Below are 13,292 nucleotides of genomic sequence, written 5' to 3' on the forward strand. Positions count from 1 at the left end.
CGGTCCAGCAGCAAATGCCCGATACCAGGCCCTTCAACAACAAAAAAAAATCATATTATATGTAAAGGGCCATAACGGGAGGGGGTGCAACGGAGGAGTGGGTGGGAAGGCAGCAATGAGGAGTTGGTGCCGTAAATAAAGGCCGGTGAGGAGGTAGGATAAAACAAAAAAGTATTTCCCTAAGTGGGAGTACTGGAAGGATGCAAGCCAGCCAATCAAAAGGATGATTAAGAGGCTATGCTCCATTTGTGGGACAAATACAATAACAGGAAGACAAGCCATTAACTAAAAAGCAAACACATAAGAGAGACATTTAAAACAACCGCTAGTAAGGAAGGGGAAGGATTTAGGCCCACTTTCAGTTTTTGATACGGGTCTCACGAGGCTTTTGTCTGCAGAGATCTAAAACTTGTATGGTAGTTGAGACCTAAAAAGGGCAGATGTGTGGGCAGTTGGCAGGCGTGTGATGAAGGTAAGACACGAAAACTGCCGTGGTAGAGATGTTCCAGGGCCCTGGCCTCAAACCAGAACGTCAAATGAGCCTAAAGAAAGGGACAGTGTGTACCTGTGTTGTATATGCATGATAGATTCATTGAGCTGAGATTTTCTGAAAGGTTTACAATGGTTGGCAGCCATTTATGTAATCCCTACAGAGCATTAACAGCCTAGGTGTACCTGCAGATGCTATTCAATAGATGCATGCTTGCCAACATACACGAGTGCTCCGTGAGGCACACGATATGGACTCCATTCACACGGTCTCCCTGTGAAGACCCGATGTCACACGGTGAGCCCAACAGAGTGGGCATTCAGGTCGTAAGTAGAGGCTCGTCAGAGCAGAAGTTCATCAGGGGTTTGTCAACCAACATGGGAAACGGATGACATGTTTTTGCATTTTTTTTGGGGTGGGGAACAGTAATGTTTCCTAAAGCTCTGAGGGCCCCCAACCTCTCCTTGGACCCACTAGGGCTGGATAGGTAGTAATGGATGTAAAGGCCCACCCATACCAGAAGCCATGCTCTCAAGGCCCTTTCTCCTTTTCTCCTACAAGGCACCCCTTCCTCTGATGGTAAAAATATGTTCAAAGATAGAAGGTTTGCAGATGACTGCCATACTGGTGCCTCAAAGCGGCAGTAAAAACCCACAGTCCCTTCAGACAAATTTTCCATTGTTTTTTAGCCGGAGGAGCCAAATCGATTTTTTTTATATAATTTAAAATATCACATACGTCACTAAAGTACAGACATTATGCAGGTTTACTGTAAGTGTTAATTTAATTACATCACTTCCTCACGTATTTATTGTGGATCATCTGAAGTAAAGCTTGAGACGCATTAATAAATTCACAGTAACTGTAGTTTTTCATGGCCCATTAAAGATGAAGTCCTCACTGATTCTGATAATTGTGTACAATAGGAAACCGGACGTATACACTTTTGAGGGTTAACCAGAGACAGACACACCGATAACAAATGTATCACCATACAAGTACGTTTCAAAATATACAGACCTTTCAAATTATTGTATATTGAAATTAAAATCCGATAAAAAAAGTGCACTGTAAAACGAACTTGAAAAATAAAGTATGAGTAAATTATACATGGAGTATACATTATTGTTTGTTTTTCTGGCAACGTCAATATCTAAGTCTGTTGTTTTTACAAATGGATTCAAGATATTTCAGTCTCTTCCTCAGCCCCGACTTGCTACTAGGCACTGTAATCCTGGCACTTCCACAGCAGAACTAGGAGGAAGCAGGCCCTCGCGTTTTCCGGAAGTGCGTCAGTAGTGCTGTTTGGGGTATCACCAGTCGGATGGTTCCATAACTACCGGCTTTTGTTCTTTTTCGAATTTCCCTGCAGCAAAAGCAAAAATAAATAAATGTGGTATACAATAACATAATTCGCAGGTCGAGCAATACTTTACATAAACATTTTTTTTTAAATGTGACCGTTGTCCGATTTGAGAAGTTCAAACTGCAAATTATTTTAAATTAAAAATAAGCGTGGCTCGAAATGCTTGCCGTTTTCCTGAAGATATTTCCAGAGATTTCTATAATTTCCCTCATCACAAAGACCACACATCATTGGAACACTCTCTCGCATCGTCTCACTGGGCCAGCACTAATCTTCGCAGAAGAATGTCCCACCTTCCACTGCAGTGCACGACGGGTCAAACTTTGTTTATTGCAGTGCAGGTCCCTTTATATATCGTTGTGAGCGGCGCTGGTGTGACCATGGCACAGTGCAGCCACGGTGGAATGGGACCCAGGGGGACCTTGGCGCGAGCCGGTGTCCCCCTCGCAGGGTTTGCGCGGTGGAACAATCCACATGGCGCGATTGGGTAAGGGAGGGATAAGGGGCGGTATTAGCGTTTAGCATATAGGGAGGGGAGGAGGGAGGGAATTGTCGTCATTGTAGGCGGTTTGGAGGTGGCATCGTCGAGTTTTGTCCCACCCACCCTTCCCTCTCTTTTTTAATTTATTCCCCCCCCCCCAAAAAAAATCGTCACGTTAAGACAGTTTACAGTTATCCTATCTTTTGAAGTCCTTTAGGCGCTGTGTGGGGGGTCTGGATAGTCTAGAGCGGGCTTATCCTTTCCCTCTGGGGATGGGAGGAGTGTAGGAGAAAGGATGGATATGGAGGTAGAGAGAGGACAAAAGTTAAATGCTGGTTTTGGTACAGTTTTGGGGGATTTGGATATTACAAAGTTGTTGGGAATGTTTTGGTTATACACAATTATTATGAAAATGTTTGGGAAAATGTGTCAATGGTTAATTATAGAGGAATAAGTGCAATTATAGGATTATCTGTTTCGACTGTCTTAATAAATAGTGACCTTTTTTGCTACGAATATCAAGTGTGGATTGTTCTTATTGCGAGACCTGCTGATGCTCTCTCCCCTTTCCCCTTCTTGTGAAGTGTTCTGCTGTGTCTTAATCCAGAAACACACATTAGATGATAAAACCTGACGCGTGAAAACCTTGATGCGCTCACTGGTTTTAAGTAATGCAGCCATCTCTTTCTGAACCAACAAGATGCTTAATGTTCTAACACGAAGGGGAAGGTTTGTTTCAACAATATATTGAATTATACGATTCAAATTTGACATAGCTATGCTCCAAGTTAAAGATATATGGGAGGCAGATGATGGGGCAGGGTTTTGCAAAATGAAACCTGCTCGAATTGACACCCCCATAATATTTACTAACAGAGCGTTGTGAAAAGTAATATGCACCTACACAAATATGGGGAAACCACTTTGCGCATGCGTGCACTAAGGTGAACTAATGCATGAAAGAACTAGGCCACATTTTGCATATTGCTTTAAAAATAATAATAAATTATGCCGTTTTTGCTTAAAGCTTTACTAAGAAAAATATTAACATGGGAGTGTGCAAAGGTGGGTGGTAAACAGCGAAAAGTGCATTATCATGTAATTAATAAATGTCTATGTTTCATTCATCATAGTGAGCGGAATGGACCTGCATTTTCCTAAATCTGACAGAATAGATGGAGGCTGGAGAAAAGCATGAATAACTCGATACATAGACAGAAAAGCTGAGCGCTGCAGAAGAGTGCGAAAAGCAGAGGTTGATCAGCTACGAAAAACATTTGTTTGTCTGGCAAGAGATGAAATTGGCCGTTGGACCCAAGACTTCTTCCGCGGACGTAGCAGAAAGACTCATGCGAACGATGAAATTGTTACATGTATCATGAATAAATAAACAAGTCGAGGATCACGTAATGAGTATGATGTAAAAACAAAGACTGCAGAATTATGAATGTGATTATGGTGGTGTGATTGAACACCTCCTAATCCATCCAATGAGAAATTGAGTTTTAAATATTGTGGGTTGGACATGTAGGTTTTAGGGTGTCTTTAGGGGTGTAGTTAGCGCTGAGAGAGGAGTGGGTCGTCTGGAGAGAGAGAGGTCGTCCGAAGGAGAGAGATAAGGAGCGTATTCGAGAGATAGAGGGGGGATTTCATCGCTGTACGTCGGTTTGCAGAGAGGCCTAACTGATCCCGTCCCTGTCCTGTATCCCAAAATCTTTGTTCCCTGACTCTAGTTCAGGGGACCCCCACTACCTCCTTGGCCAGGGGGGTGGTATTTCCCTGATCCTTTGGGTTAGTAAATCTTCATGATTCGTACTTTGCATAATCATTTGCAAATGTATTTTTGTCTCTATCGACTCCTTCATATGCATATCGTTCATTTGATGAGTATGACACTGTCTGCATTTTGCTGATATTTTTCTCTCCATCTTTGTGAGATTTTCTGTTTGTTTTGTAACCTGTATGCGATGAGCATTAACATTACACATTATTTTGCGATAAACTTTATTAATTTTACCGAGAGTCTGTGATTATTTAGCTAACTAGATAGTACTATTATTACCATCAACTTCTCAACTAATGGTCCATCAACCAGAGGAAAGAGAGTTGATTTGCAGATTCAGTTATGTATTTAGAAATGTTAGATATGAACCTGCAAAAGAAAACAACTGATCACATCATTAAAACTTGACCCCCAGCGCAACAGGGATTTCATGATTTGGGTGAATGTGTATGGGCCATTTGTATGTAATGATATTGAGTATCGATCCCTGATGAAGTGTACCGCTGGCTGGATCAGTTTTCCGGTAGCAGACGACGGTTTAATTATTGATTAGTTCAGTAATAATGATTGATTATTGAGTATATGTTCTTAACATGAAAAGTTAGTGTCCTGTTCTATGTTATCTAGAAGTACAGGTACGGAGTTACCCGAGAGGTCCCGGGATAGAATTTTAGGCTGAATTAGGTAGAGGAAGAGTGTGGATATAGAAATCACTACTTTGTTGTTATAATACTGTTAGGTGGAAGTCTGTAGGTGTTATATTTTAGTGACAATTTCGTATGTGAGTAGAGTAACTGAAATAGTGAAAGGTCCACTTTCGAAACTCTGGCCTTATCCCCAGAGGAGAACCAAGACCTCTTTTACACCAAAAAGTCCTCTTGCAAAACTTTTGCCTCATTCCTAGGGCCGTACCAAGTCCACTTGTAGCTTCTTTAGGTGCAAAATACCGCTGGTGGTTGTTCTACTCGAAGTGAAAGAATCTCGTTTGAAGTGAAAAACGATCTCTTTATTTAGTGGAGCAGATATGGTAGCAATGTTTTATGTTGTTATTAACAAAATATTGGTTAAGAAAAAGCTAGAAAATACATTGCCGTATTATTTTGTAAAGAGAGGGTTAGTAGAAGGAGTAATACTGACATCAGAAAATGCAGCACTGGCATTGGTCAGATAGCGGGCGTTTAGGGAGCTGTGATTGGACGATTTACATGAACTGCGTTTTTATTGGTTGAGACATTGCTTACATAGTGGAACTCTTAATTGAACGGTTGGTGTGAGCTGTTCTGGTATAGGACGAACACTAACAAACAGAATAAGTAGAATTACGGAAATATTTCCCTGTTTTTTTTACTGAGATACATTAGCTTAAGAGAGTTGGAAAATGAAGTTGCTTCAGAAAATAATTTCTCTAAAAAGGAGAAACCAATAGTGACTACAGAAGGAATTCCTCTTCCGCCACCAAGACCACCTGCTTCCTTTATGATGTTGGAGCGAGGATACCATGCGTGTACTTGGTTAGAAAATTGGATGGAATATAGAAAGGTTAATGTTGTTATAGCTTTCCCACAGCATGGTTTGTTTAATGGAAGGATTTTACAGAATTCGGGAGATCGAATGAATTCACTAAGGCCAAATCCCAGACCTACACAGTATGAAGCGCTAGAGGAATGGAAAGTAGAGGCATACAAAAGAGAGAAATATCAAGGCGGCAGGAGATCCAAAAATATAATGTTTAGACATAGTTTTGAGAAAAGGGAAGATAAAATGAAAAGATGGAGAGCTGTGATAACTGAGGGTTTGTACCCAGTTTTCGTTCCTGAAGACAAGACAGGAGGTAAATGTAAAGAGAAAAAGAAAAATATAGAGACTTCGAGATTAAGCTATGACCGAAACGATTCTGATAATGAGTTGTTAGATGACATTTTGACCAAAAGACCTCTGCCATATCAAGAAAATTCAGATGAAGTGACTCCAAATGCACCACTAATAGGAACCCCATTAATTCCACACGTCATGAAAATAACTAGAGTAGTAGGAGAAAGTGAAATGGACCTGCTGAATAAGGCAAGAGAAGAGCTGGCTCAGAAATTAAAACAGTTAAGTTTACATGCGGAAGCATTGACGGTACCGGTAACAATCGGGCCCATAGTTCCATTGTATGGAGAAAAACATAATATATCAAAAGTACATACGTTGGCAGTTCCAAGGAGTAGTGTTAGGAGTGAAATGGTGATAGTAGCGGATGAGGATGGACAGGCTGACACGAATACTTCATTGTTAGATATTCCGGTTTGGGAGACGATAACTGAAACCCCTAAGAGAAGTCCACAAATGGACCCGAGGAGAATAGGGCCAAATGTAACTCCAATGACAGGGAGTTCAGTAGGTCCTTCACCAGATGAATTAGATGATTGGGTAAAGGGAATGGAAACACGAAAACCTCCACCACAGAGTATAAATGTGAGTCAATTGAGAGTAGATTTGGAAGAGATGATTATTGGTACAATAAGTCCAAACAGACTAGGGAGTTACTGAGATGAAGAGCTGTTGTTTTTATGTAAAAACAACTTGGAGAGCCAGAAATCTTCCTGAGAAAATAACAGAGGCTGCCAGTGAATATAGAGTAGACATAGGGAAGTCAAAGGTGTTGCAGAAAACAAACATGTTGGATTTTGCTGATAAGGATTTGGAAGGTTTGAATGCTCTGGAAAAAGAAAACAGGTAAAGGAGTAGATGAATATTTTGAAAAAATGGGGAGATGTAGAATGGTGGAAAGGTAGATGGAGGAAAAAGAAAGAAGAGGCAGATGTCAAAGGAGTGTCTTTGTTTCCGTTGAGAGAGATAGGACAAGTTGAAAGGGCGTGTTCGATGAGAGAAGTTGAAGGTGGTGGATATGTTCACGTTCCCTGGATTAGACAGGATATATTATCCTTTATAAACTATTTTCCATGGTTAAGGGAGAAACCAGTTGAGTGGTACAAACAGGTAGAGAAGTTTGTGAAAGTTTCAAAGGTTTTGTTAAAGGATTTAGATGGCTTGTTTGAGGTTGTTGTTCCAGCTGATTTACGGACAGAGTTTAAGATCACTGTCGATTAGCCAAAAGAATAATACCCAAGAGATACTAAAACAGGGGCGCCATCAGATGAGGTGATGAAAAAGGATAATCAGGTAATTACTTATTTAAAAGGAAAAATGTCCCCTAAGGAAACAGGTTGGGTTAAGATAGACAAGACAACCCAAGAACCAAAGGAGTCAGTACATGCTTTCTATGAAAGGTTGTTGTAGGTATTCAAACAGTACAGTGGGTTTGAGAATATTGGAGACAAAGATTATGGGACACTGTGTGTATCGTTTTGTGTTTGGATTGAAACCAGAGATTAGGAACATGATTCAGCAGCATTTGATCTACTGGCAGAGCAAAACAATTGATTACATTTTGAGATATGCAAAGTATTTTTAGTGACAATATTGAATCGAGATATAGAAAGTTAAAAGAGAAAATGATGTGGGAACAAGTGAAGGTAGCAGAGCAGTAAGAAGATAACAGTCGTTCTCAAACAGGTTATCAGATAAATGGCCAGAATCAAAATGGTCAAGTACCCAATGGAGGTAGAGGTAAAATGAGTAGAGAGAAGGCTAAGAAGAAATTTCCTTGTCATGAGTGCAGAAAGTATGGACATTGGAAGAACGAGTGTAATTTGCTCAAAAGAATAATGGGGTGAATCAAAATTTTAATGCAGATGTAGAATGAGGTGGTTGTGAATCAAAAGCAGCAGACTCCACAGTTACAGGTGTCATAAGCTCCTTTGCCAAATAATGTGAATGCTCAAGTGCAGAGGTACAGTGCAAACACTGGATTTAATGGAGGTGATCAAGTTGGTAAGAATCAAAATGTGCAAATGGTTCGGCAATACTGGTTGCAGTGCAATAAGAGTGATTCAGACTCATCTCAATGATGGTGCCTGAGGGGGAGGAAAAGTGCGTGCTTGGCGCATCTTTGGCGGTAGATCAATCAGGTCCATTTGTTGACGGAAAGGTGGAAGGTAATGATATTACATTCCTAGTGGATACTGGTGTAGGAGAGTAGGGTCTGCAATCCAATGATCACCCCAGATTTTTGCTTTTTGCTTCACTGGTTTACGACTTTCCCTGGCCAAATCTTCTTCCTGGCAGCAAACGGAGCACACCAGCCAGAGAACGTTCACCTGCTGGACGCCACCTCGCTCCTGGGGCCCTGACGCTGTGGTCTCGCCGCTTCACTCCATCACGGCGGCTGGAGACTACAGCTCCCAGAGGGCTTAGCGTCCACTTCCGCCCACTTCCTGCAGCAGCGCGCCCGGAGGCGCTATTAAACCAGGGCTCTCCCCTGGAGACACGGGGGCCAAATCTTCTTCCTGGCAGCAAACGGAGCACACCAGCCAGAGAACGTTCACCTGCTGGACGCCACCTCGCTCCTGGGGCCCTGACGCTGTGGTCTCGCCGCTTCACTCCATCACGGCGGCTGGAGACTACAGCTCCCAGAGGGCTTAGCGTCCACTTCCGCCCACTTCCTGCAGTAGCGCGCCCGGAGGCGCTATTAAACCAGGGCTCTCCCCTGGAGACACGGGGGCCAAATCTTCTTCCTGGCAGCAAACGGAGCACACCAGCCAGAGAACGTTCACCTGCTGGACGCCACCTCGCGCCTGGGGCCCTGACGCTGTGGTCTCGCCGCTTCACTCCATCACGGCGGCTGGAGACTACAGCTCCCAGAGGGCTTAGCGTCCACTTCCGCCCACTTCCTGCAGCAGCGCGCCCGGAGGCGCTATTAAACCAGGACTCTCCCTCCGCGTCACGGACGCGCGCGGATGGCGCCCGGCGGAGCCCGGGCAGAGGGCGGGCCGTCTGTGGCCGTCCGGGGACGACGAGGGACGGGACGGGCCACCCCCCTTGGTCCGCACGTCTCAGATACCACACCTAGGTACTGCACTCTGGCCATAGGGAATTTGCATTGGGCAGTGGAGCCCTTGAAAGTCACTCGCTAAACACCCACGGCAGCACGCAAGAGGATTGGCAGAAACCAACGCCGCACATTGTTGTGGCGATAAGGAAGGAGACCATAGGGGAACGATGTCCACTCACCCCAACACACGCTCGAATGGGATCAAGTCAACTAAGAGAACAACCCCTAAGCTAACACGGGGGGAAATAAAGGAGGCTGCCCACGCAAAGGGGAACAAACCTACAGCAATTGACCTAATGCTAAAAAAAGTCACAGGGGAAATTGAACGAATGGAACGGAGTTTATCCTCCTCGCCCAATCTCAATGCCATCACTCAAACACCCCCTAGAGACGCACTACTAATTGATAGCTTAAACACCCAGGGCAGTGTGTCACAAACAAACTATGACACAGTGGATGTCCCTTGTGCTCAAACCTCAGGGCTAGAATCCCCTGAACTTATTGACACGGCCCCTCGGAAAGCAAGGAAGCGAGTGGGGAGGAATAAGGGTCAGCAGAGGCAGAGGAAAGCACCCCCAAGAACCAACTCCCCAATAAGCCTCCAAGAATATAATTCACTAGAAAATAATTCCCGAGTAGATACTATTCCCCCAGGGTGGATCGAGACAGTAGTAATAGATATTATAAAACAGCTAGAATCCTTCATTGCAGCTCAATTAAAACCCATTATAAGCAAGGTGGATAAAATAATGTGTGAGTTCTCCAAACAAACCAAGGCATTAGAACACGCACTTGCAAAAACTTCAGTTGACCAACCACAACCGACGGAGGAAACCATAAATGACAAGGCAAACACAAAGAGGGCCCAAAATAACAACTGTGTCAGCCATGTCCAACAGGCTATAGTTCAGATTCATGAGGCCCCCAACTCTGTCCAAAACCCCAAAGGGGACATAAACGATAACTCTAGAGGGAGACATCAACAAGGTGCGAATAACACTCAGAGGGAGAAACCTCCCATACAACCACTAATGCAATGGAGACAAGACGAGCGCCTGCAGAGAGAAGGGAATTACAATCACTGTTACACAGACCCTGATCCCTTTCACAACACCAATACTCAGGCACCACACTTAGATTTACCCCCCGAGGCGAATCCCTTTGTAATAATCTTTGCAGGGGTTCCTGAAAATAGGCCTAACGAGAGAGAAACACACCTACAATTGCTCTCAAAAATTTCCAAATGGTTGAACATCCACAGACCCTTAAATATTGGGGAAAGAGGAGCGATTCTAAGTGTAAGAAGGGTAAACTGGGTTGGGGGGAGAAAGAAAGATATTAGAGGAGACTGTATAGTCGCAAACTTCACGGATACTAGTCTGGTAGAGTACATCCTGAAGAACTCCAACAGGAACCAAACTAGCACGATTTGTGCTCTCCCACTTGGGTATTTCTACCCAAGGACACGAAACAACAATTGTGTGGAGGATGAGGGAGGATGGACGCTGGTTAGATCACAGCGCCCATATAGACCTAGACTAGCAAGCCACCTCGAACAGCCCTATTCCCAGCGTGATTACCCTCAATGGAGAAACAGATATGCCCCATTTCAATCTCTAGAGGACATAGATTGACTTAAATTCACTCCATCCACTCAAAAGAACATTACAGGAAGCCCGGCCACTAGTAGCTATCTTGGCCCACAAGTAGGGAATATAGGGGGGAGCGTGGAGAGTATATTAACTAGGGGACTAGACTCACCCCGGCCCCAGAGGGAAAAGGAAAAAACAACTAAACTAGATTTACCATCAGATGGGGTGGAGAGAGCAACTGAAACCCACATGGCAAGAGGCAAAGAAAAGCGGGAGGGCCTGACCATCCTATCCTGGAATGTCGCAGGGCTAGAAGCCAAATTAAAAAATAAGGAATGGCTAGAATTCATCAAATGTTTTCATTTGATAGCGCTCCAGGAAACATTGGCAAGAGACTCGGGCCCATGTCAATTGGAGGGCTACAAATGTTTCTTTAAACCCGCACAGGGCACAAACTCGGGAAGAGCAAAAGGAGGCTTAGTTTTATATGCAGACTTAGACCTGAAAGGTTCCTGGTCATATACCGATTGCCCCTCAGATAATATACAAGCAGTTAGACTTACTCATCAGGGGGAGTGTCTACTGTTTGTGAATTTCTACAATTCCGGACCGGTGGAAGGAAAGTTCCCAATCTTAGAGCAGTTGGAGACCTGTCTAACCAAGGAATTAGATCAAAGGACGACGGGGTTTGAACCAACTGTCCTGCTGATGGGGGATTTTAATTGCCATCTATGCCCCAAATTACTCCCCTTAACTCCCGATTGGTCAGCTTGCCCTTTAGAAAAGGGCCCCCACTTCTCACATACTAAAGAGGGTACATTATTGATGAAGTTATTAGATAACTTTGCCCTTACAAAGGTCATGGATCTATCCGCTCATAAGGCAGGCGAATCCCCAATACCAACATTTAAGGGTAAAGGCGGGGGTTCTATAATAGATTACGTTATGATATCCGCCTGGGCCAGGGAAAGGATCATAAATACCAGGACAGAGTGGAGTCCCTTTAGCGACCACAACCCCATTATAACAGAAATTAAAGGGAATGATTTCATTAAAAAAGTACCAGGGGTGATCCAACAAGCAGAAATTCAACCAACAGATCAAGGGAGACGCTTAAGGTGGTCAGTGATTAACCCCCAAGATTTTTATGTTAAATTAGTTACTGAAGGGAAAGATTACATAGAGACCTGTCTAGATGTTACAATAGAGGGCAGAGGAGTAGTAGAGGCGTTTGAATCCTTAACTAAAATCGTAGAAAAACTCCTGACAACCAAGAAGCCCGTAAACCTGCAATCCGCGCCCAGATGGTTTGATGCTAACTGTTCTAAAGCGTTAAAGACTTAAAACAGAGCCTGAAAATGACACCAAGGGACAAAAATGAAATCACTCGCTGTAGACAGAACTATAAAACCCAGGTCAAGATCAGAAAAAAGCACCCTCCTAAAAGAAATCTGGGCAGACTTAAGGGAGGCCGGCGAAAACAAGGACTATACCCAGTTCTGGAAAATTATAAATAAACCATGTTTTCACGATTCAAGCTCCCCAGTCATCAGCTCAAACATTCTGCCGGAACAATGGATTGCCCATTTTAAATCGCTGTACAACCAGCAGGATGTAGACATTGGTGACGGAATTTGGAGGGGGCCAAGGGCGGAAAAATTCGAATTATCCTTGGATGAAGTCCTCAAGGCAATACTAGGGTTAACACGAAACAAGATGGAACTCCCCCGGATCTATTTCTTAGTAACACGGACCTTTGGGCCCCAATGGTAATGAGAGTATTGAATGCAGCCATCAAAACGGGCCTGCCGAGATCGTGGTCCACTGCGGTGATTGTCCCGATCTACAAGAAAGGCTGTAGGGACAGCCCGCAGTGTTATAGACCAATCTCGCTCATCAACGTCTCTGCCAAGGTACTGGGGAGGGCACTTCTCAACCGCCTACTGGATTGGACTGACACCCATAACATCTTGGTGGACACCCAGTATGGGTTCAGAACAGGGAGATCAACCACCGACCAGTGCCTCAACCTGTACCTGCTCACTGCTAAATACACTAAGGCGTCTGAAGGCACCATGTATATGGGGTTCATGGACTTAGCAGCGGCTTTTGACAATGTTAACAGAGCCAAACTATGGTCGATCATGTCCAACCTGGGAATTGATCCGGATCTTATCAACATCCTGAGGGAACTTCATTGGAACACCACTGCCAAGGTCCGCTACAGCGCGGGGGGGGGGTGAGTACCGATCCCTTCCTGTGCTCGGGCGGGGTCAGGCAGGGGTGTATCCTGGCACCTTTTTTGTTTTCCCTCTATATAAACGGCCTGGAGAGCGACCTAATAGCATTGGGAACTGATTGCCCAAAGGTGGGTTCACGTCACCTGCCAGTACTTTTGTACGCCGATGACGCCGTCCTCTTAGCCTGGACGGCGGTCGGCCTGCAGCTCCTAATCAAGGGTTTCGCAGATTTTATGAGGAAATTGGACCTATCTGTAAACATGACAAAATCCTTCATCATGATAGTGGGGAAGAAACCTCAGAAGAAATTCGTATTCAAACTGGGGGATCATGTCTTGGACAGTGTTAAAACATTCCCAGATCTGGGTCTTTTATTCGATGAGAAGCTAAAGTTCGCCCCGTTG

The 13,292-nt window shown here is 44.1% G+C and overlaps 1 protein-coding gene across 1 annotated transcript in view; it reads right to left on the minus strand.

Annotated features, from left to right (window-relative positions):
- Window positions 1-1,255: 1,255 nt before the first annotated feature.
- Window positions 1,256-13,292, minus strand: part of PPP1R21 (protein phosphatase 1 regulatory subunit 21) — a 383,731-nt gene continuing 371,694 nt past the window's right edge. Inside the window, exon 22 of the mRNA XM_086927763.1 lies at window positions 1,256-1,856. Coding sequence (XP_086783889.1) covers window positions 1,827-1,856 — 30 coding nt within the window. The 3' untranslated portion in view covers window positions 1,256-1,826. The remainder of the gene's footprint in view (window positions 1,857-13,292) is intronic.

This window comes from Lissotriton vulgaris, chromosome 6 (genome assembly GCF_964263255.1).
Source record: "Lissotriton vulgaris chromosome 6, aLisVul1.2, whole genome shotgun sequence".
Lineage (NCBI taxonomy): Eukaryota > Metazoa > Chordata > Amphibia > Caudata > Salamandridae > Lissotriton > Lissotriton vulgaris.